At 45.7% G+C, this 25857-nt stretch overlaps 1 protein-coding gene across 2 annotated transcripts in view; it reads right to left on the bottom strand.

Moving 5' to 3' along the window:
* IRAG2 (inositol 1,4,5-triphosphate receptor associated 2) overlaps positions 1 to 25857 on the bottom strand; it is a 209410-nt gene that overhangs the window by 130627 nt on the left and 52926 nt on the right. For both annotated transcript variants that reach the window (XM_077468738.1, XM_077468739.1), the window contains exons 14-17: positions 24519 to 24621; positions 24288 to 24428; positions 14033 to 14134; positions 13106 to 13269 (exon numbers count right to left, since the gene is read on the bottom strand). In XM_077468738.1, the coding sequence (XP_077324864.1) occupies positions 13106 to 13269; positions 14033 to 14134; positions 24288 to 24428; positions 24519 to 24621 (510 nt within the window). The remainder of the gene's footprint in view (positions 1 to 13105; positions 13270 to 14032; positions 14135 to 24287; positions 24429 to 24518; positions 24622 to 25857) is intronic.

Raw genomic sequence — 25857 nt, 5'->3', positions numbered from 1 at the left:
TTTTTATACCGAGAGTCATTGGGACTGGTGAGAGGGCACTTGCCCATTCTGATACTATGAGAGACACTGCATGTAGACACCACTGTCTTGTTCTTTTGCCGAAGGCTGTAGGACCTGGTGCTACACTTACACTATGCTGAGCAGTGGTCCTCTCAACTGTTTCACTTAAATTGTGTGTGCGTCCCAAACTATCTAATATATTAATCTTGGTAATCACCAAAAACGTCTGAACCCAGGGTGTCAGAGGTCTTGCCAGGTCGGGGGCAACCAGTGGGGTACACATTCAGTAGGCAGACCTCACAGGGTAGTGCTACGGAAATATTTGGGACATGCCATGTGCTCAGTCTCTTTCCCTGGGCCGAGGCCTAGGGAGGTGATGTTGGATGGAGCTCCGCTGTTAGGTCCATTTGCCTATAAGAAAAAAATAAAATAAAAATGGGAAATATCTGCACTTGTTCCAAATAGTCAGCTGCTGAACACTGTACCCTTGATGCCAGACCTATAAAAGAACTATTAAATAAAGTTCAGCGCTAAAATTAAACAAATGTGACTGAACACAATTAAATTAATCCCATAGAGGAGAACCTTCATGTAAACACTATCCAGATATATCCAGAAAGTGCATAGTGAAACAATTATAAATTGTGCACCTCAAATAAATACGAAATAAAATAAATCAAATGAAATTAAATAAGAAATAGTCCCAAATGAAACTCCATGCAAGGTGAGAACGAGATCCAGGGATAGCCAACGTGACACCAAAGAAGTATCCACACCAAGGGCTTACCAGAAAGCCAGTGACCCCCCTATTCAGGGAGGTCAGAAAAGATTTAATCATATGGTAGATCCAATTGGCAGGTATACGAACATGGTGACGCCAGAAAGCCAACCCAATCGGTCCTCACTCGCAATCAATAAGTCATGCATATGCAAGACAAAGGCTCCACAAAGTGAAGTACTGCTAAACAACCCATTTTATTAAATTGCACTTATATTTATAATTGATGGTAAACAGCATGTAAAACAGGTCTGTCTCCAGTAACAAAGATGGCTGAACATCAATCGCGCATGTGCTTTAGTTTATGTGCATGGCTCCGCCCTACACGTTTTGTGAGAAGTGACGTCATCGGGGGGCTCCCTGGCTTTCTGGTAAGGATACATTGGCTATCCCTGGATCTTTCTCACCTTGCATAGGCCCATTAGGTTTGGGGTCTGTGCTGAAGTGGTCCTGAAGCTATCCTGCCTGGTCTGGAGGAAGCTGTGCCAAGGAAAAGACTCAGGGTGGCCCTTTTCTGAACAGAACTAGGAAGAAGGCTGGTCTCTCAGAAGGGCCCGATGGCTCACATGGAGGATGCACTGACATTTGAGAACTTGCTTACAGTGTTGCCAGCAGCGGCGGCTGGTGCTCAATATTTTGGGGGGGGGGGGGCGCGAACAACTGTTCCCCTCTGTACAAAGCTATGTCAGTGTGCTCAGGGGGAAACCAAAAGTGGAAAGCCAACAAGATACGCAATATAAATTTGTATAACGTTGGATGCTTAAACTTTTTTTTTTCTATCACCATGCAGAGATGAATTTTAAGAAAAGGGGAGAAAGGTCAAGGTTAAAAAAAAAAAACACCTCTCAAAATTGAACTCCAGGATAAAATATGTGTATTTCCTCTAGATCTGTGCAGTAATGCAGAGAAAAATTAACTGTGCAGGAGCTTCCTGTAATAAAGACTGGTCACTGCTGCTCTCCCTCCTTGTGCAGTGTGACTGGTCTCATCTCCGCCCCCTTCTGTAATTCTCTACAGGCAGGTTGTAAAGGGTGTGGCCTGCTGGGCCCCTCCCACAGCTATGTACAGCACAGCGATGTTGTTACCGATACCTCCAAGAGGACCTGTAAAATGCAAAAACAAACCACCTTGTCCTCCGATTCCTAAGGCAGCAACGAATGAGGCTCATCTGGAATGAGTGACATCACCGAACTGCAATTTTTTTTTTTTTTTTTAGGAGGAAGTCATGTACAGACAAGGTGCTCATGTAGATTTGGGCACACAAGCTGAATGGCTCTTCTATAAACATTACACAGATAACACAGGCAAATAGAAGCCAATATTCTGATTTATATTACAATCAGCAGGGGAGTCTCAAGAGTCTGAAGGGGTGTTTTCAGCATGAAGGATGGCCAAGCCACAGCCAGATTCCCACACCATACACAAATACACAAACACTGAGCTGCTACACTCCCTGTACACACAATATATGTCAAATAATCACAAAACACAGGGTGGGGCTTGGGGCATAGCCCCAGGGCACTCAGACTAAAATAACCTCCTAAAATTTGACACAAAAAAATAAAACTATCTTAATAAAATCTCAAAAAGATGATGTCCACCAGTGAAAAATGTTAAAGATATTATACAAATATTAAAAACGCCACAACTTAAAAAAGGAATAAAAATAAATAACAGCAACTCATGAATGAATGTGAACCTACAGTGCTGGCAATTGTAGACCATGCAGAAATGTAAAAAGCGACAATAGGTTTGCAATGTTTGAAAACGTAAGTTTCATTCAGTAAATCAGTTTCTTGATTTTCATGGTTAGAATTTTTAAGCAAAAAAATGCGATTACAGAAAAGAAGAAATAGAATGTACGACAGAACCGCTGTTTGCAGCTATAAACTATACAGTAAATACGTATAACAGTCCATAGGTCTGTGCATTATAATAACATATCAGGGGATAACAGTCTAGATATAGGTAGCAAAAGTGGACTGGGTACACCATACCTGCACTCTAACCCTCTGTGCTGCCGTGAGAATGTGTGACCAATCCAAACTGAGCATTGGTGCACTCCTCAGGTCATCTGCTCAATAGGGTGTCATAAGTGTCATCAGGAAAGGCTTTACCTGTGACCATATAGAGAGCTTGTGACCAACGCAGATTCAGAAATGTCTGAATTTAATGCGTTTTAGAGAGTCTTCTGCTTGACAGCTACGAACGTACTTGGGGAACCGGGCGGAAAAACTGGAGTTAGTACTTACCGGTAACTCCTTTTCCGGTGGTCTTCCAGGACAGCCCTTGAGAGATGGAGCTCCTCCCATCGACACAGGAAACACATTGCCACAGTTCAAAAGGCGGTCCCTCAGGTCCCTGGTCAGTCATTCACCAAGAACCGAAGGATGGAACTGAAAAACATATAAACCATAACAGGTAATAACATTAGTACATCACTACAATCAAATAAAGGGTGGGATCGTGCTGTCCTGGAAGACCACCGGAAAAGGAGTTACCGGTAAGTACTAACTCCAGTTTTCCCAAGTGTTCTTCCAGGACAGCCCTTGAGAGGATCCCCAAGTACTTACCAGATTAGGGGGGGGACCACGGCCTGGAGGACTTTCCTCCCAAAGGCCTGATCCTGACTAGACATTAAGTCCAGTCGGTAATGCCTTGTAAAGGTGGAAAAGCTTGACCATGTGGCTGCTTTACATACCTGCTCCGGGGTGGCACCAGCTCTTTCTGCCCAGGATGCAGACAACGCTCTTGTGGAGTGAGCTTTAACACCCTCAGGAGGATCTCTATTCAAGGCCTTATACCCCTCTGCTATAGCTAGCCTAATCCATCTAGCTATGGTTACTTTTGAAGCTTTCTGTCCCCTACGCTGTCCGGAAAAAAGGACAAAAAGGGAGTCTGAGATTCTGAATGGATTTGTTATTTTAAGATATTCTAGAATACACCTCCTCACATCCAATAAATGAAAACGTTCCTCTTTCTCATTTGCTGCATTTTGACAAAATGAAGGGAGGACAATATCTTGGGACCTATGGAAGCTAGATGCTACCTTTGGTAAGAACCCAGGGTCTGTCTTTAGAATGACTCTGTCTTCTAGGATCTGTAGGAATGGTTCCCTGATGGAAAGTGCTTGGATTTCACTGACCCTACGGGCTGAAGTGATTGCCACCAGGAGAACTGTCTTAAAGGTAATAAGCCTTAGGGAGGCCTCTGAGATAGGCTCAAAGGGTGACCCCAAGAAAGCTTTTAGCACAACTGCTAAATCCCAGGATGGGACTTTTGTGATTCTGACTGGCTTGCGTCTAGCGACTGCCTTACAGAATCTAGCGACAAAAGGATTTTCCTGTAAGCGTTCATCTAGGTATACACTTAAGGCAGCTATCTGTACTTTAATAGTACTTAGGGTTAAACCCTTGTTTACACCTTCCTGTAAAAACTGTAGAATATTAGCCGTATTTATGTCCCGGCCATTCAGCCAGCTATTGAATTTTTTCCAGACTTTTTTGTAAATAGCTCTCGTGACTGGTTTGCGACTCTGTAGTAAGGTCGCAATTACCTCGTCTGACAGGCCCTTACTCCTTAAGATTTCCTCCTCAGTAACCACGCTGACAGCTTCAGTGTGGCGACCTGCGGATGGTAAAGAGGTCCCTGCGACAGGAGGTCCTGTCTGTAGGGAAGTCTTAGAGGCGGACAGTCTGTCAATTGTAGCAACGTTGTGAACCACGGTCTCCTGGGCCAAAAAGGTGCTACTAGAATCAAACGGGTTTTCTCCTTGAGGAATCTTGCTAGGACCCTCGGAATGAGATGAAGAGGGGGAAATGCATACGCCAGACTGAAAGTCCATGGAGTTTGCAAGGCATCTACCGCCAGGGGTTGATCTCCTGGGTTTAGCGAGAAAAAATTGGGAACCTTTGCATTTTTCTTGCTCGCAAAAAGGTCTACCTCTGGTTCTCCCCAGTGAGCTGTTATGAGATTGAATGCCTCTGGGTGTAAGGACCATTCTTGGTTCGAAATCCTCTGTCGACTCAAGAAGTCCGCCTTGTTGTTCAGCTCCCCTTTCAGGTGAACTGCAGAAATGGATTCCAGATTGGCTTCTGCCCACTGGAGAATGCGTCTGGCTACCAACATCAAACGAGGACTTCTGGTTCCTCCTTGTTTGTTTATGTATGCTACAGCCGTCGTATTGTCTGAACGGACTTGTAGATGGTGACCCTGTATTGTGGGGTGGAAAGCTAGAACAGCTCTCAGGATTGCTGTTAGTTCTTTCCAATTGGAAGAGAAACATTTCTCCTCCGGGGTCCACTTGTCCTGGACCCAGCTTGAGCCTAGGTGGGCTCCCCAGCCCCAACTGCTCGCATCCGTTGTTAGTGTTGAAGTGATAGGAAGGACCCAATGAACCCCTTTGTTTAGGTTCTCCCTGTCCTTCCACCACCAGAGGAAGCGTTTTACCCTTGAGGGGATCGATACCTCCTCCTCCAGATCTCTGCCTTTTAATTGTTCTAACAGAAAACCCTGAAGTTCTCTTTGATGGAACCTGGCCCATTGTACGGCTGGAATGGCTGCCGTCATAAGACCTAAGACCGACATTACTTCCCTCACCGTACACTTGGGGCTGCATTGAAGAAAAGATATTCTCTGCCACAGATTCAAAATCTTTTCTTCCGGCAGTATAATTTTCTGATCTACAGACTTGATCCAGTACCCCAGATACAGGATCTCCTGTGTTGGGGTTGTCTTGGATTTCTCCTGACTGACAATCCACCCTAATCGACTCAGACTGAGTTGAGTCAATTCTAGGTCCTGAGAAAGACGGCTCTCTGAGTGGGCTGTTAGGAGCAGATCGTCTAGGTAGGGGATAATTGAGACGGATTGAAGCCTCAGAGGAACTAAAGCCTCTCCGAGAACCTTGGTAAAGATTCTCGGAGAGGATGATAGACCGAAGGGAAGTGCTCTGCACTGAAAGTGGTAAACCTTTGTGTCTATCTGCACTGCCATCCGAAGGAATTTCTGGCATTCCTCCCTTATTGGAATGTGCAGATAAGCATCCCTTAGGTCCAGGGTTGCCATAAATGTCTCTTTCTGCAGGAGATTCTTTATGGAATAAATGGACTCCATCCGAAATCTCTTGTAACGGATGGAGCGATTCAGTGGACGGAGGTTCATAATTAGTCTGAATCTCCCTGACGGTTTTCTTACCACAAAGATGTGCGAGTAAAAACCGTCCCCTTGTTCCTGAATAGGGACTGGTGTCAATACTTCTTGATCTACCATTTCCCCTATTAGTAAAGGTAAGGCCCTGGCCTTTTCTGAGTGACTTGGAAGCTTTGTCACCAGAAACTTGGAAGGAGGGTTGCTGTGAAATTCCAGCGCATGACCCCTTTTTATTATATTTAAGACAAACTCGTTCGAGGTTGTCTCTTCCCATTGAGGAAGAAATTTGCTTAATCTTCCTCCCACAGGAACCCTGACGTCACTGGGGTTTGGGATCCTGATTGGGGCGGCTAAACAGTATGCCCCCTTTTCCTTTCCCTTTATGTCCCGACCAATGTTTTTTGGGGGTTGAACTCTTCTCTGATTTAGAGGGTTCCTTAAAGGGACGAAAAATTTTATTTTGAAAATTTTTCTTTTTTGCGGGAAAGGTTTTCTTTTTGTCCGCCGTCCTTTCTAAGGCGGAGTCTAATTCAGGCCCGAAGACTAAGTCTCCTGTAAAAGGGACGCTGCACAGGCGGGTTTTAGACGCCGTGTCTCCCCCCCAGGTTTTCATCCATACTGACCTCCTTGCTGCCACTGAAAGTGCTGCAGATTTAGCCGTAAATTTAACGGAGTCCGTGGAGGCGTCAGAGATGAAACTGGTGGCCTTAAAAAGCATAGGGAAGGATTTCAAAAGCTCCCCCCTAGGAGTGCCTGCCTTTAAGTGTTCTTGTAGTTGTGATAACCAGAACTCCAGGTTTCTAGCTACACAGGAAGTGGCTAGAGCTGGTTTTAAGCCTGCCATAGAGGCATCCCAGGCCCTCTTTAAGACAATGTCTGTTCTCCTGTCCATGGGATCTTTCAGGTGGCCCATATCCTCAAAGGCCAGATCAGCCTGCTTTGAGATTTTGGACAGAGGGGCGTCTAGTTTTGGATTTTTATTCCAGACCGCCTCTGGGCTCTCATCAAAAGGGAACCTTCTCTTAAGGGATTTAGGAAAGAAAACCTTCTTGTCTGGTTCAGACCACTCCTTAAGGACAAGGTCAGAAAGCACCTTATGTATAGGAAAAACCCTTGCTTTCCTTTTCCCCAGAGCCTCATACATTTGATCATGTCTGGATAACTGAGTTTCTTCCTCCTCAATTTCCAGCGTATCATAGATAGCCCCCATTAGCTCATCTACTTCCTCGAGAGATAATCTATATTTTGAGGCTTTAGATGCTGCTTGATCCTCTTCCTGACCCGAGTCAGTGTCAGAGGATTCGGGGCTAATCAACGTGGGGCTAGGCTCCCTGACCATACGGGGCTCCCCTGAGCTGGGTGTTGTAAGGCATGGTGAGGATGAGATTATAGTTGTTTTACTCGTGGAGGCAGCTGCAGCTGATCCCACGTCAGTGATTAACTCCCGGAGGGACTTAAAGGTCGACGCCATTTCCTCTTTAAAGGAGCCCAAAAACTTTGCTAAAGGGGAATCTGCCTCAGATTTAAGCAAGCTTGCAATGCATTGCTTGCATAGGGCTTTGTTAGAGCCAGAGGACAACCTATTCCCACAATTAGGGCACTTTTTGCGGCCTGTCTTGTCTTCCCTTGGCATCTCTTTAGCCTGAAAATAAGAAGACAAAGGATTTCTTAGCGTCAGCACCATGTCCCTCTTAGAATCACCACTAACAAACAACCTCACTGTGAGTAAACCGCCACCGTGGGGTACTACAGGGCCCAGCCTACCAACACCACCACTCCACCAGAGTAATAGCATGCCCAGCAGCCTACCTGGGTTTGGCTGGTGCCTGTCTCCGCCGGAGTATCCTGGGGAATAGCCTCCATGGTCCCCCTCTGACGCTCCGAATCCCGCCGCTAATCCGGTATAGCTGGACGCTGGTCGGGCTTCACAGGCACAGCGCTGGCTCTCCCTCTCCTCCTTGTACCCTTAGAGACCCGGAACCGGAAGTCTCGGCACGCAGTGATGACGCGGTTCCGCCGGAAGTGAACGCTCGGCGTCTCCGACCCCCTGCAACGAGGAGGGAAGATGGAAGGTTCCACTCACCACTCCTGGGGGAAACCGGCGTCATTCTGCCCCTGGCCACCTCGGCACTGGAAGGAGGAGGGTAACGGGTCTGCTCCGGTTCAGCTGGACGGTACCCGAGCCAAAGAAAAAAGGTATGGACCCAAACTGCAGCCATAAACCAGGACCCGGTCCCTTAGGCTTGCAGGTTCTCAGGCAGCCCCTGAGAGGGGCCTCCAGGTTCCTGGCAACATGTTCCTCCGACGGAGGAAACACAAATGACTGACCAGGGACCTGAGGGACCGCCTTTTGAACTGTGGCAATGTGTTTCCTGTGTCGATGGGAGGAGCTCCATCTCTCAAGGGCTGTCCTGGAAGAACACTTGGGAAATGCGCGTTAAATGAGCAAAAAAAAAAAAACACTTAGTAAAGTAACTTTGTTGAGAGAAAAAAAAAATCCCCTGATCTATGTACATTACAAGGATTAGAACAAACGTTTTTTGCAGATTCCTACCTTTTGTTAGTTATTCTGAAGAAATCCGTGTGTGTTTGTTTGTCTGAGTCTAATGGGAGTGGTTTCATAATTATCTGTCAGCTGTGCACCTGCAGAGCACTACTGACGAAAGCTGCAGAGTCTGCATCCCTTTAAACATGATTTCCCATTGGGAAAATCTCACCAAAAAAAAAATGGGATGCCTGAAATCTGACTTGTACCTTAGTGCTGGGGAAAAAAAAAAAAAAAAAATCACACAAGCAGGAAATTATGTTTCTTGGGGGGGTTCTGTATACATTCTGTGGGTACAGAACACCTCCAGGTAGCCATATTGCATTTACAGAAGATTACAGAGCTGCAGATTGAAAATGAAAGGCAATTTTTAATAACATTCAATTACAATACGACTTGTGTTGCAATCGTATACACAATATTTTTTCTTTACTTGCCACTCCCCCGCCCCACACGAAAGTGGAGTTACTCTTTAAAATCAGACAACATATACAGGAAGTAATATATATAGTCATTATACAGTAATAATAAACTTACACAGTATCAGGCATGTACTGACCATCGGGACTACCGGGAGATTCCCGGTGGGCCGATGGCTCAGTGGGCTGGTTTCAGTAACAGCCTAGCCAAATGAATGGCTGCGCTACTCGCACAGCCATTCATTTGAGCACCGCTGTACTTCCGAGCGCAGCGCGGCACACTTCGGCTCTTTCCGCCCCCACTCAGCGCTCTCAACGCTAGTATTGCACACATCTTCGGCCACCTCCGGCCCACAGTCGTCCTTTTCCGCCACCGCTCGGCTTCCCCCGCCCTGCTCCTCTCCGACAGCGCTTCAGCGAACAAAACTCAGCCATCTCCGGTGGCCCCCGCGGTAACGGACGCTGCGAGTTTAAATGAGCCGGGGGCCGCCGTGAGAGCAGCCGACAGGCAGAGAAGTCCCCGGAGCAGACGAGGGAGCCTGGAGGATGGCGGTGCTGCAGGAACCCATCCAGGTAACCGGCCGGCCCATTGACTACTGTATATAGCACATGGTGTATATATATATATATATATATATATATATCAAAAGATGTGGTGCTAAATAAAATAGCATAAAAAAATCAATTTGGTGAAAATAATGGTTAAAATAATATGCAAAATCCAACATAGCTAAAAGTTCACCAAAACTGTCAATTAATATTAAAATGTGCATAAAAATATTTTCAGCAAAAAAATCATATATAAAAAATGCTTATAATTAAAAACCACTTTTTTTGCACTCTTTTTGCACTTTAATACCAAGGACATAGTTTGGATAAAATGGTTTTAATTATAAGCATGGTTTATATATGAATTTTTTGCTGAAAATTTTTTTATGCACATTTCAATATTAATTGACACGTTTGATGTACTTTTAGCTATGTTGGATTTTTTGTATTATTTGAATCATTATTTGCACCAAATGGATTTTTTTGATGTTATTTTGGTTAGCATCACATCCTTTGCTATATATTCAATTTATCTGTGGGTTTGTGTTAGGCCCCTTTTACACATGCGGATGATATGTCCGTATTTCATCCATCCGTTTGCAGATGAAATGCAGGCATACATTCATCCCTATGGGATAGCAGGTGTCTGCGGATGAACATCCGCAGACACCCGATTTCCTCCGCAACAGTCCGATTCTGCAGACGGAGGAAAATCCTATTTTTCTATCCGTCTGCAGAGCGGATCGGATGAACACGGATAGACGGTCCGTACGCATGCGATCCCCATAGAGGAGAGCTGACAGGGCGGTCCCCGCACAGTGTGCGGAGACCGCCTTGTCCGCAGCCGGCTCAGCGGGGACAACGGATCGGTCCCCGCTGAGCGAGCGGATCATCACGGGGCGTATCATTACTGATCCGTCCCGTGTGAAAGGGGCCTAAACCTGTTTGATGTTGGCAGCTTCTCATTACTGCGGTTGATCAAAAATAGGTGTGCGCATTAGTTGTTTATTTTAAACTATATAATGCAGAGCCAGACTTCGGGCAGGTGACAGCGGGACACCAGGGGGTAGAGGGGGGGGGGGGGGGGGGCTGGAAAATAAAAGATCACCAGCAGTGTGCTGTCTGCTTCTGAGTTTGCATACTCCTGCTATGTGTCTAGCCGGGCCGTGATGACACAAGTGTGCAAGTGCGCAGTATACTTTTTTTGTGCGTGTTTGCAAAATTGGAGTGGGCCGGTCTGGATGAAGTCCAGGGCCAAATTTTTGTCCCAGTCCAGCCCTGCACAGTATGATAGTATTGAAATGTATTGTAACTGTACTGTCTCCCCTCATTTTGTATAGATGTCTCTCTTAATTACACACACACTTGGTATAGTTCTATTTATCCCTCTAATATTTGTTTTTAGCACACAAAACTCTTACCGAAAAACAAAAACATTTCTATTACCACCAAAAATGCTCTGGATGTCATTCGTAAACTCACTACATTGTTAAATTGTATTTACAGCCAAGAATAAAAACAAAATATATATCAGCTTTCCAGTCCTTAGATGTGGCAGCTGCATTATTATTTTTTCCTCCCCACTTTATTTTCACCTGGTTAACCCGCTAGTAACTGCTAGAGTGACCACGTTCACTGTACTGTAGCCATCTATGGAAAGGCAGCCCTGACACCCTAGGATAAGACTACAAAACACCTCCCACTCATCCATAACAAGGGAGGAGGGGCCCTGCTAGCGGGCGAAAAATCGCAGCCTAAACAGCGGTAAACCACGAACGCAGTCACGGCCCCAGGTCTCTCTTGCCCCCCCCCCGGTTTCTGCCATCTAAATTAATAGGTTGCATGAGGAAATATTGTGAACCTAGCCTAACAAAGCTGCAAAAGTTATTGCACCATGCTACTTGGAATGGCAACACAAGGAATCTCATCTGTCAGGGATGAATATTTTCCTGCACAGCCATCTGACTGCTCTACCCATTAGAGACACTCCATTTTCTGAGCCTGCAGCTTCCTGTATTATACAATGAGGGAATTTTGTAAGTTTGCCCACTGATAAAAAAAAAGGATCAGTCTATAATTTTAATGGTAGGTTTATTTTAACAATGAGAGACAGAACAGAAATATCCTGAAAAACGCATTTGAAAAAAAAAGTTATAAATTGATTTGCATTTTAAATGAGCGAAATAAGTATTTGATCCCCTATCAATGAGCAAGATTTTTGGCTCCCAGGTGTCTTTACAGGTAACAAACTGAGATTAGGCACACTCTTAAAGGGAGTGCTCCTAATCTCAGCTTGTTTCCTGTATAAAAAGACATGTCCACAGATGCATTTAGATTCCAATCTCTCCACCATGGCCAAAACACAAAAGCTGTCCAAAGATGTCAGGAGCAAGGATTGTAGATCTACATAAGCCTGGAACGGGTTACAAGACCATTGCCAAGCAGCTTGGTGTGAGGGTGACAACAGTCAGTGCGATTTGCAAATGGAAGAAACACAATAACTGTCACTTTTAGTCTGGGGCTCCATGAAAGCTCTCACCTTGTGGAGTTTCAAGGATCATGAGAACGATGAGGAATCAGCCCAGAACTACACCGGAGAATATGGTCAATGATCTCAGGGCAACTGGGACCATAGCCGCCAAGAAAAAACAATAGGCAACACACTACACTGTGAAGAACTGAAATACAGCAAGGCCCCCCTGCTCAATAAAGCTTTCTGCTAAGAGGACAGGACAACTTCCCCACAAAGGGACGATATACCATCAAATCTTGGGTGAGAACCTCCTTCCCTCAGCCAGGGCATTGATGGGTTGTGGATGGGTATTCCAGTATGACAACGCAAAGGCAACAAAAGGCGTGGTTCAAGGAGACACACATTAAGGTCCTGCAGTGGCCGAGCCAGTCTCCAGACCTTAATCCCACAGAAAATATGTGGAGGGAGCTGAAGGTTACAGTTACCAAACATCAGCCTCGAAAACCTTAATGACTTGGAGAGGCTCTGCAGAAGAGTAGGACAAAATCCCTCCTGAGATGTTGGCCACCAGGTTTGCACACTACAACATACATATGACCTCTCATTGCCAACAAGGGTTTTGCCACCAAGTCATGTTTTGAAAAGGGGAAGGGGTCAAACACTTATTTCACTCATTAAAACGGAAATCAATTTAGAACTTTTTTTAAATGCTTTTCTGAATATTTTTGTGTTATTCTGTCTCTCGCTGTTTAAATAAACCTACCATTAAAATTATAAACTGATAATTTGTCAGTGGGTAAACGTACAAAATCAGCAGGGGATCAAATATTTTTTTCCCCCCTCACTGTACGTACCCCTAGCACAGGACCCACAACACAGGCCAGGTTTGCAGGATAACAAATAGATCACAGCCTAGTAGCGGACACGTGCCTCGTCAATGAACATCCTCAGGACCTAGCAGTGCCTGAAACATAAGACTGTTAGAGGCAACATGTATATAACAAGCATTGTACACAGTCATACTGGGCTCCCCTCATTTTAGCAGCCTGTAAAGACACTCTAATTAGAATAATTTGAAATTTCAGCTCCTGAGCAGAGGATGATGGTAATTTAGGGCTACACAAGTGATAAAGAAGCTCAGGAACAGGACTGAGTAAAATATTGTGAATCCATGAACAGGTTTCTCTTACCTGGAGGAAAGTTCCTTTTTCAGGTGAAGCTGCTCAGTCTTCATCCGGCGCACGTTCCCAGACATCTTGACAAACTCTCGGTCCATAGACTCCATGTGCTTGTCCAGCTGCTTCAGCCTCTGCTCCCAGTTTGCCTTCTTCTGCTTCATATCAGCCGTTATGACCTATTGGGAAAGAGTAGCAGATGAGTACGACAAGACAACTTCAAGCACATACATAGGCTTCAACTGTTAAAGCTGAAGTTTAATCTGCTTATATTTTGCCTTCCATGGTTCCTCCCTAATCAACATGCTAATAAAATTATTACATAAAACCTTTCTGCTTTTGTTACATACTGTACCTTATTTTAGATCCAGTGAGGTTACCTCTGGATCCCTGTGCTTCTCCATGCAACATAGGCAGATCATGGCTGGTGGAAGGGGCTAACAGGTTGTTGTGCATAGCTTCCTGGAAACATCTCAGCACCCCGCTTTAGTACTCCTTTTAAAGGTGTTTCTAAACCCAGGACCCTGCATTCACTATATCTGGTCTCACACAGAACTTTGAAATGCAAGTAATGCAAATATGAAAATACCTTGATAGGGGGATGCTAGAACATCCTCTAGCCAGAAAGTGAGTCAGCCACTATCCAACTAGCTTCTAACGCACATTGTGAGAAACTCACAGAGTGCAGTGAAATCAGAAGTCATTTCAGTAGAGGAGCCTGTACAATTGTGCACGACTGAAGAGAAGGATGAAGTTCAACTTTACAATAAACGTAAAGCCAAATCTTTTCATGGTTAAAACTCATCAGGCTTTATTCAGAGAAGGACCAGAGGCATAGTTTACCATGGAAGAATGTCAGCTCTGGGGGCTAGACAATGAGCCTCAAGTGCAGATATTTCACCACCATCAGTGCTGTCATTATCAAATTACTCTAAAATTTACCTCCAGCATCTTCCCAGATAAATCCTTCACATCAATATCAGAGGTGATCAGACGCTGTAAGGACTCGAGAAGTTGATCCGCAATCACACACCTGTCATCCTGCTGTGGATGAACAAATCAAAAAGGAAATAAGATAAACAGTATGCTAGAGAAGAGAATCACTTAAGAACTTTTAGTAAAAAACTTTTGAAAGTCTAATCTGCAAATTTGATCGGCTCTGTCCGTCTGCATGAATGGAATTCCTGATAAGTCACAATATACAGCAACAATATTTTTGTCCCGAAAAGCTCCACTATTTTTTTTTTTTAAATAATAAAATTATATCCTTGAACTAGAGTTGCCACCTGTCCAGGACTCACCCCAACAGTCCGGGTTTTGAATCAGGTGTCCGGGTTTCAGGCGGACTGAAATCCGGGCACATTTAGACCGGGCTGTGGCTCCCCAAGTAACCAAGATAAATCGCACACAAATCTGTTGTCATCCTGGAGCTGCGGGCAGCTGTCTGGGTTGCAGGTTTGACATTACTAGGGGGCAGGGCGATGATGTCAGCAAGAAAAGTTTGACCACACCCTCTTTCCGCTGCGGCACTCTAGGCACACCACAATACTACTTTCCTTGGGGCATCCAAAAGTGTGCTAGGCAGCTAAAGTTTGGCTTTAGGCATCCATAGAGTGGCCTTGAACTCCAGTGACTTTGCCTAGGCTGCGATTATGCCATCTGTCTGCTACAGGCAGGCGAAAACATTTCCTCGGGCTCTCCCCCCAATGATCAGATGGCAACATTGTAAGTTTATAGTAAGTCACAAGGCAAAAGACTGTAGCAAGGATTTACCTGCGTCACTTATTAAAAAAGCCAAGGACTGCACAAGTACCAGATTTATACAAATTGTGCCATCGCTGAGCTGGGTTCTCAGTCTAGGAAGTGAATGGTGATCCAGGGATGATGCCAGAACAAAGACAGCCCTGTCCTTAAAGCTGTACACTAAAATGGGAAGTTCTACTTTATGCCCTCCTCCCCCCTCCTTTACTATTTGTGGCCTCTTGACAGGTACCTGCTCCCATTTCCTGTTGGATTGCCATGGAGCATCCACGGGAAGTTCTTCCCCCCCCCCCCTCCCCCAGTACCACAGCCTTCCTAAACCAACCATTCACAAACTGCAGAGCAGCTCACAAATGGGCAGCCAGTCGTGAAGCCACATGGAATCACAGCCGGCTGCCCACAAACATGCAGGCGCCTGGGACCTGAAGACTGGTGAAGATCCGGTTAGGGCGAGGACGGCTCTGGACCCCTGGACAGGCGAGTGCCCTTTTTTGTTTTTAGAAGTAGGGATGGCCAAACTGTCCGCCCGGCGGTCGGTTCGCGGCGAATTTCGCCTGTTCGCGGTCCGCCCCATCGGTGGACTATTGCCGCTGTACGCCCGGCGGACTTACGCGTTTACTGTGTAAAATAACTTTGACCCACGATGACACAGTCATCATGTGGTATAGGACAGCCAATTGAGACATTACAGCACATGGACACTTGGACATTCCCCCTAACTTTTAAATAGACCCGATCCGGCGGCCATTTTACATTCTTTCTACTGTCACTATAGGGAGAGGTTGCTGTGTGGAGCAGGGAGAGACTGCAGTGACACAAATCGCTAGCTATTAGGTCCACAAAATTTCTTTTAAGGACTGGTATGGTATAGGTGTAGTTCAGGATATAGTTTTGAGTGCAGTGCTATTCAAGTTATTGTTGCAGCAGCCTGTGTTTTGTCAGTTTAAATAGGGACAGACAGGACGCTGTGTGTTGCAGAGAGGGACAGTCAGTTTAATCATTAGCTGTTACTATTAGGTCCACAAAGGTCCTTTTCAGGACTGGTATGGTAATAACTGGTACGTATAATATTCTTTCTTCCAAATATAGAAAGAATATTATAAAGGACTACTGCAGCAGAAGGGCAGCAGTCAAGTATGAGTATAGGGACTGAGGTACAGTCTGCTAATCACAACCTACTAGTTCCACAAAGGTCCTAAGGACTGGTAAGGTATAGCATACTACAGTATATAGGTTTGAGTGAGGTACAGTCTGCTAATCCTTAAGGACTGGTATAGGTCCGCAATATATAGGGTTGAGGTGCACTACTGCTGACGGCTGCCCTATTCTGCAGCAGTCCTTTATCAGTATAGGGACTGAGGTAGTCTGCTAATCACAACCTACTAGTTCCACAAAAGGTCCTTATAAGGACTGGTAAGGTATAGTGTACTACCGTATATAGGGTTGAGTGAGGTACAGTCTGCTAATCACAACCTACTAGTTCCACAAAGGTCCTTAAGGACTGGTATAGGTGTACTATTTGGTGTGCAGTATATAGTTGTGTAATACACGTATAAAATACTTGCACATATAGAAACCATAGTAAAGTGTGTTTCCACTGTGCAGCATTGTGACTGTTGAGCGGTTCTGCAGAGATACTACAAAGAGTGACAAACGCAATCCAAAAAAAAAAGTATTGTAACTGGTGTGATAGACCAGTGGCCCCCAAAAACAATAGATTGAAGGGGGGTGTTATATACCTTCTTCCACATACATACTGCACTTCTGTAGAGAGTTGTCACAGGGTCATTTACAAAATGACAGGCAGAGGGAGAGGCAGGCCCTTCCGCAGGGGTGGTAGGGGTAGGGCAGGAGCAACAGGCTTGGGCCAAAGTGGGAAATTGCAGAAGGTGCGTGCGATTACGTCAAAGGAAGCACCAGAAATGGTTGAGTGGCTCACTCAGCCTTACTCTTCTGCACCCTCCTCATCCTCTCGATCTGCACCCTCTTCTTCACTCTCTGCTATGTGCACCCCCAAAGACACTGACACCACCACCACATACCTTCCGCTTGAGTCAGAGGAATTATTTTCTGATCCATATCAAGACATTTCTGATGCGCAGCCACTCTTGGCATTGGATCAGGAAGAGGAGGTAGCAAGAACCGCCACTCAGCAGTCTGACGACAGTACCCAGTTCAGCCCAAGGAGGAGGTTGGTCCCCGGTGTTGCTGCCTACTCCGAGATCTCTACTTATAGCGGTGGGGAAGGTGACGTCGACGATGACGTGTCTAGTGATGTCACGTGGGTGCCCAAAAGAGAGGAAGAGGAGGGGAGTTCAGAGGGAGATATGGACCAGCAGATGGGGAGGAGACGCAGGAATAACTTACATTGCACAGGAGGGACAAAGCAGACTGCTAAAGTATCAGGAGTGAGTGATCGACCATGTACGGTCACATCTGGTGCTCCCAGGACGCCGGCACATGGCTCCGCAGTGTGGGTTTTTTTTTTTTTTAACGTGTCCGCTGCTGACAATAGTGTTGCCATCTGCAATCTTTGCAGTCAACGCATTAGTTGCGGTAAGCCCAACACTCACCTAGGGACGACCGCCTTAAGAAGGCACATGAGCTGCCATCACTGAGCCCAGTGGGAGCAACGGAACACACAAAGCCACACTCCAGGCTTTCACCGTCCAGCCTCGTCTTCTACTTCTCTCTCCTCACAACTGTCCTCCACTCCACCTTCCATCACGCCAAGCTCACGTTTTTCTGCAAAAAAGGCAGGCTTCCTTGGGCCTAATGTTCGAGCGTAAAACAAATGATGACGCCGGATAACCCTCTTGCCCAACGGTTGACGGCTGGCTTGTCAGAACTGATAGCCCAACTACTGCCATATAAACTGGTGGACTCTGAGGCCTTTCAAAAAATTTGTGGCCATTGGAACACCACAATGGAAGGTCCCAGGAAGGAAGTATTTCTCACAGAAGGGCATCCCAGAGCTATATGGCCATGTTCAGCGTCAAGTGAATGTATCTCTGGCACACAGTGTCACACGTGGCACACGTGGCACACGTGGTCTAGCAAACACGGGCAGGGAAGGTATATCACTTTTACTGCCCACTGGGTGAACCTTCTGATGGCCGTCAAGCATGTAACCTGTGGCACCCGTGTAGATTTGGTTTTACCACCACGGATTGCATGCAGGCCTGGTTCTTCTCCTCCTCCTACTCCATCCTCCTCCCTCTCTTCCTCGGCTGACTCCTCCTTTTCTGCTGCTAGCGTCTCTTCCGCTGCGCCGCCCAAGCTCCCCAGAACCTATTCGACATGCCAGGTGAGATGTTGCCATGCCGTGCTGCGTCTGTTGTGCCTGGAAGCCAAGAGCCCCACTGGCCCGACACTCCTTTCAGCTTTGCGTTCACAGGCAGATCAGTGGCTAACATCGCTCAATTTGACAGTTGGTAAAGTGGTGTGTGACAACGGTGCCAATCTGCTTAGCGCATTGAAACAGGGCAAAATTACGCACGTGCCATGCATGGCACACGTCTTAAACTTGGTTGTGCAGCGATTCGTTGTCAAATACCCTGGGGTCCAGGACATCTTGTGGCAGGCAAGGAAAATCTCGGCCCATTTCAGAAGATCTTACACGGCCATGGCTCGCCTTGCTGACATTCAGCGGCGACACAATCTGCCGGTCAGACGTCTTATTTGCGATTGCCCGACGCGATGGAACTCAACCTTCTATATGCTTGATAGGCTGCTCCAGCAGAAACGTGCAGTTAACGTCTACCTGTATGAACTCTGCGGCAGAACAGGATCTGGGGAGCTGGGTTTTTTTTCACCGCGCCAGTGGATGCTCATGCGCGACGCATGCAGACTTCTGCGGCCATTTGAGGAGATCACCAAACTGGTCAGTCGCAGCCATGGCGCCATCAGTGACATGGTACCTTATGCCTTCTTTATGGAGCATGCATTGCGTTGTGTCATTGATCAAGCTGTGGAGGAGCAGGAGCGGGAAGATGAGGAAGTCGCAATGCTGGATGAATTCCGAGGGGGGGGGGGGGCCTACTCTGAGACATGTGAACAACAGGAGTCTGAAGAGGAGTCAGAGGAGGATGGTGCCGGGGCGGATGAGGAGGAGCAAGAAGAGCATGGTTTAAACCTTTCTGGGATCCCTGTTGTGCGTGGATGGGGAGAGGAGAATGAAGAGGACGACATTATCCTGCATGATGAGCAGGAGCCAGGCCACCACCCCGCTTCCAGTTTAGTGCAAATGGGGGCCTTCATGCTCCAGTGTTTTAATAGGGACCCCCGTATAAAAAGCATAAGGGTCAAGGACCAGTACTGGGTGGCAACGTACTTAGACCCCCGGTACAAACACAAAATGGCAGAAATGTTACCGCCGTCACAGAGGGCTGGCAGAATGGAGCACTTCCAGGCCTTGTTTCGAGAAATGCTGCTTTCTGCTTTTGCGTGCGCTGGCAGAGGAGCAATTCCCACTCCCAGAGAAGGAGTTGCGGGTACCAATCCAACAGCGCCTGCAAGAAGAGGCCGGTTTGAAGATGTGTTGGTGACTTCTGATATGAGGTCATTCTTTCAGCCGACCCATCGACAGGTGTCATCCGGATCCAGCATCAGGGAACGCCTAGACCGTCAGGTGTCCGTCTACATCGGGTTAACGGCCGATGTGGACGCTCTGAGGAGTGATGAACCCCTGGACTACTGGGTGGGCAGGCTTGACCTCTGGCCAGAGCTTGCCCAATTTGCAATCGAACTGTTGGCTTGCCCCTCGTCCAGTGTAATGTCCGAAAGGACGTTCAGCGCAGCAGGGGGGGGATCGTGACCGATAAGCGTACTCTCCTAGCTCACGACAGTGTTAACTACCTCACATTTCTAAAAATGAATGAGGCATGGATCTCGGAGGAATTCAACACATCTGACCAGTAGACCATGTATATGTCTAGAAACAATTTTTTTAATCGAGCACACAGACCTTCTTTCTTCATTTGGCTCACTTCCTTGTACAAAAAAAGCACACCGTACTATATGCCCGTACCCTCCTCTTTGAAGAGGTTGAGCGGTGTCATATTTCTGCATTGCTGCTTATTATGAGGGGCTCCCACCATTTCTGTGCTGTGCTGACTTCCTCCTGGGGCTGTACCTCTGCTGTGCATATTATGAGGGGCTCCCACCATCCCTGTTCTATGCTAACTTCCTCCTGGGGCTGTACCTCTGCTGTGCATATTATGAGGGGCTCCCACCATCCCTGTTCTATGCTGACTTCCTCCTGGGGATGCTTACGGTGCAGGTGTCAGATCACTCCATATCACGGTGCTGGTGTCAGATCACTCCATATCACGGTGCTGGTGTCAGATCACTCCATATCACGGTGCTGGTGTCAGATCACTCCATATCACGGTGCTGGTGTCAGATCACTCCATATCACGGTGCTGGTGTCAGATCACTCCATATCACGGTGCTGGTGATCATCTCCTGCACCCTCTTCTTTGCCTACCCTGTCATTGGCCATGTGGTGGGACTATGTGTGCACAGCTAGTAATTATTTTGTGGCTGCAAATTTGACCTGTAGGTTTGTAAAGTTCGCCTCCCATTGAAGTCAATGGGGCCCGCCGCGAACATTACGGTTTTCGAACTATCGGCCGCGTTCGCGGTTCGCGAAACATCCTGTCGGATGCCCATCCATCACTATTTAGAAGTAGCAGCAGCTGCAAATACTGGTTTTAGTTTTAGTTTTTTAAACAGGGCAAAGAACCACTTGAAAGGAGTGAAAAGCAGAAGAAGACATTGTCAGAGGAATCACTGATCTCTGTAAGGAGTAATAAAGACCTGGAATCGTTGCACAGACTTATGAGCATGCTGTACCTTAAGCTGCATTCACACCTGAGCATAGCATTTTCAAGCGTTTTTTTACCGCGATTCGCGGTGGTTTTTACAGCGTTTGCCGCGATTTTGTGCAGGGCAAAAGGTCATCAATGTTAACCACTTCAATACCGGGCACTTAAACACCTTCCTGCCCAAACCAATTTTGAGCTTTCAGCGCTGTCACACTTTGAATGACAATTGCGCGGTCATGCTACACTGTACCCAAATGAAATTTTTATCATTTTTTTCCCACAAATAGAGCTTTCTTTTGGTGGTATTTGATCACCTCTGCGGTTTTTATTTTTTGCTAAACAAATAAAAAAATACCGAAAATTTTGAAAAAAAACTTTTTTTTGTTTCAGTTTCAAAACTTTGCAAATAAGTAAGTTTTCTCCTTCACTGATGGGCACTGATGGGGTTACACTGATGGGCAATGATAAGGCGGCACTGATGGGCACCGATGAGGTGGCACCGATGAGGCGGCATTGATGGACACCGATATGTGGCACTGATAGGCGGCACTGATGGGTGGCACTGATAGGTGGCACAAATTGGCACGGATTGGCATGGATAGGTGGCACAGGTGGGCATGGGTTAGGCGGCACAGGTGGGCATGGGTTAGGCGGCACAGGTGGGCATGGGTTAGGCGGCACAGGTGGGCATGGGTTAGGCACTGATAGGCGGCACAGATGGGAACTGATAGGCGGCATTGTATTATAATATATTGTACTAGTGGATGCCAATCAGTGCCAATCAATAATGCATGCCAATCAGTGATGCCCATTGTGGGCACTGATTGGCATCCATTGTGCCACTGATTGGAATCCCTGGTGGTCTAGGGTGGCATACCTTGTCCTTGGCATCCCTGGTGGTCTGGTGGCGTCCCTGGTGGTCGAGTGTTGGCATCCTAGGGGGGGCTGTGCTGATAATCGATCAGCACAGACCCCCTCGTCAGAGGAGCAGCCGATCGGCTCTCCTCTACTCACGTCTGACAGACGCGAGTGAGGAAAAGCCGATCACTGGCTTTTCCTATTTACACTGTGATCAGCCGTGATTGGACACGGCTGATCACATGGTAAAGAGTCTCCGACGGAGACTCTTTACCGAGATCGTAGTTGCCGGGTGTCAGACTGACGTCCTGTCAGGATTATGAAACCACTTTGCCGCCGTCTATTTGCTATGGGCGGGCGGCAAGTGGTTAAAAGAAGAAAAACGCCCAAATCTGCTCAATTCGAGCGACAAAAAAGGGTCCAGAACTAGTTTAAGCTTCATGCGTTCGGCTTCAGGCGACATGTAGTGGAGATGTCAACCATCTCCATTGAGAATAATAGAATTGTTCCCCTCTAGCGTCTAGTAGCTTCAGGCTTCAAGCTACAAAACGCTCAGGTGTGAATGGGGTCTAAGAATAATATTTGAAGCATGCTCAACTTTAGACATTTACAGTGGCTGTCATTTATGTTCATTACACAGGCAGGCTCTGCTTCCTGCTTAGTTGAGCAACACAGTGACTGAATTACTTTGCCTCTTGCCAATATTATTTCCCCCCCCCCCAGCAGTTGTTCAGTAGAAATGCCACCTGTGCTGCCTGATAAACACAGATGATCTAAATCTGCACATGAATTCCAAGCTCGGCAATTTAGAACTGAAAACATGCAACGATATGGAAGTTAAAAAAAACGGGTTTTCAGATAACTATTTTACAACAGTTTTATAAAATTCACCATAAACACATCATGGATTTAAATACTTGATGGAGTGGGTCTCAAATGGGGCCCCTGACATCACCCAAAGGGCAACACAGTGTATTCCGTCCTGCAAGCGCACTGTCCTAGTCCGGGTTTTCACAATGGGGAGGGATGGGAGGCAGTTTACAGGCACTATTTTACTTTGTAAAAGGGGTCTAAATGTAGCAGTACCCACTTCCGAGACTCATGCAATGCTTTATTTCATCAAGATAAAATACAACAATGTCCTCCACGCTCAACATGTTTCAACCTTCAGCAGGCTAAGACCAAGGCCCACTGAGGGTTGATGCGTATGAGCGTGGAGGACATTTTGTTGTATTCTATCTTGGTGAAGGCATTGCATGCAGGGTTGCCAATAAATTTACTGACAGTTAAAAATAAAGCGATTTTTACAATTTTAGGGGCTAATGATTTGTCATGCTAGGTTAACTGTATAAAGCAGAGTTTTGTCTGGGGAAAAAAAAAAAAAATAAATAAAAAAAAAAAAAAAAAAACAACATTTAAAGTCAGCAGCTACAAATACTGCAGCTGCTGACTTTTATTAGGACCCTTACCTGTCCAGGGACCCGTGATGTCTGCACTCCTTTCTAAGGGAATCTTAGGGGCGGCACAGTGGTGTAGTGGGTAGCACTCTTGCCTAGCAGTAAAAAAGGGTCGCTGGTTCAAATCCCAACCATGGCATTACCTGCCTGGAGTTTGCATGTTCTCGCTGTGCTTGCGTGGGTTTCCTCTGGGTACTCCGGTATTCTCCCACACTCCAAAAGACATGCTGGTAGGTTAATTGACTTTTGTACAAAATTGGCCCTAGCATATAAATGAGCTGGGGACATTGGATTGTGGGACTGATGCGAGTGTGCGATGTATGTCGAGCGCTGCGTAAATTGATGGCACTATATGGGTACCTTAAATAAAATGATATAATAGATGAGCATCTTAATGAGACACAAAATACAGGGATAGGGACAATTGTAGCCTCAGATTGAACTGGATGGACTGGTGTCTTTATTCAACCTTACTATAAATGTCAATCCTTTGATTTACATGGCTGAATTGTCAAAATTGCAATATTTGCTGAAGACACAATGGGGTTTATTTACTAAAAAAAAACTTTAGAGTGCAGAATATGGAGCAGCTGTGCATTGTAGCCAGCTTCTAACTTCAGCTTGTTCAATTAAGCTTTGACAAAAAAAAAAAAAAAAAAAAAAGTTGATTTCTATGCAAAGCTGCACCAAATTTTGCACACTCAAGTTTTAGTAAACCAACCCCATGGTGTTGAAGGCCTTCACCCCTTGTTGATTGTTCCAGTTTCATGATAATGGTCTCCATCATGCCTCTTGTGAACCAGTGGTCTTCTCTATTCAAAATGTGTTTCTTTATGGAGAGGTTGCTCATCTGCCAATTGGATTCTTCTTCACTACACTGCAAATATCAAGTTATTTGCTTGTGTTTTGGTTATGGATCCCTTTGATGTACGCGCTTCTGTCTGAACAAATTTTAAATGACCCTTTGCAAATTAATGTTTGAACAAATTGCTCACCACAACCACCCTACAAAACACGTTTGCCACATCTGATATTTCTCTTAGCATTATAAAAAGAAAAAAAAAAAAGTTACGATATTGTGACAGAATAGAAGCCAATATAAAGAATATATTTTTTGACTGGCTTGAGTAAGCACCAAAACACAGACTACTGCCAAGGGTCCCAAGGCTTGCACAATAAAGTGCCAAATGTGTACCAGGGATTCACCCGATCTACAGACTTTCAAAGTGCTCTAAAAGATTTTACAATTCCTTGAACACCTTTTGATAATTCAGAGCCCAGTCTTTCCCTTACCATTGTCTGCAGGATGCCTTTTAACTCAGAGGCTAGTTGTTCGTGTCCTGGTCCGTGGAGCATCAAGAGAACCTCACGGTCCAAAGTGACATCAAGGGCAGACGTGCGGCCTGAGGAGAACATCCACTCAGCTGTGGAGACCTGGTCATGTGATAAAGTGGGGAGATTTGTGAGCAATGCAGACAGAGGGGTAAGGTTGGACCAATTCTACTCTGTGTAGCATGCACCTACCTCTGGCGACTGCTGTGCATATTCCAGCTCGGTGTGCAGCGAGCTCAAACCAACATTAATAACACGGTTTAACTTACACATAATTGGTGAACTGATGCCATTCCTAAAGAGAATATACAGGAGATCTTAGAGGGATACTTCTTTTTGACTTTTAAAACCAACTGTGCACAGACATAAAATTCAATTGCATTTATGCACCTTATGGAAGACTCCTAAAATATGGTGGCAAAATACACATTACTCGTATGGGGATAAGACGCATATGGGTGACAGAAGAAAATAACAGTGATTCACTTCCTATGGTCTCAAACCAGATATATTTGAGTGATCATCGATGGCATTAACCACTTGCTAACCAGGCCTTTTTCTGACACTTGTGGTTTACAAGTAAAAATCTGTAAATTTTTGCTAGAAAAAAAAAAAAAATTATAATATATATATATATATATATATATATATATATATATATATATATATATTTATAGTAACATTGGGGGATGTTTAACTCAGTGGCAGATGCCTTTTCAGTAAGTTCACAGCAAACAGGAACTTTCGTTTAAGGGCATGGTAGCCCACTTTTATTAAAAAGGAACAAAGTTCACACATGCACTTGGTTGCCCACACAGGGGTTCTTCTGCCCAAAAAAAAATACATGAAAAATGCCAAGCCACCTGGCTCTCCAACAGCACTGCCACCTAGGCTTTACAATTCAGCCCTCTTGGCCTTATAACAGGGTTCCCGCACAACTACTGTACCTCTTTTCAGCTTCCTTGCTGCTCAGGCCTTCCACTTCAGGCTCTCATTTGTCTCAGATGTGCACAGCTTTAACACACACATTGTCTATCTAGAAAGCAGCCCCTCACTGCTCTGATCCTCAGACTTGGGTCTCTGGCTTTCTCTAGTGCACACCTGCACTCTGGACTCTGGACTCCTGGAGACCTCCTGTCTCTCTGGGTGGAGCCCAGAACCCTAACTTTGCCATTAGCCCAGGACCCACCTGCTCAATCAACCAGCCAGACTCCTGGCTGTTCCAAAAACCCGGTCCCAGGATTGGAGATTCCATCCCACCCATAACGCTATGGAATCTCCGGGCTCCAGGTCCCAAAGTGGATTTTACAAACTTTGGAGGAAACTGATAAAACAGATTCCTCCACATTAAATACCCCTTCAACCTGCCTATTTGAGAACCCTGGGCAACAATTACTAGGACAGGGAACTGTACTGTCACTAATGTATTGTAATATATATATATATATATATATATATATTATACATACATATATATATATATTATACATACATATACATATACATATACATATACATATACATATATATA

Source organism: Lithobates pipiens, unplaced genomic scaffold (genome assembly GCF_037356315.1).
Source record: "Lithobates pipiens isolate NorthernLeopardFrog02 unplaced genomic scaffold, aLitPip1_a1.2 Scaffold_8, whole genome shotgun sequence".
Lineage (NCBI taxonomy): Eukaryota > Metazoa > Chordata > Amphibia > Anura > Ranidae > Lithobates > Lithobates pipiens.
This window is presented reverse-complemented; position numbering and strand designations above follow the sequence as displayed.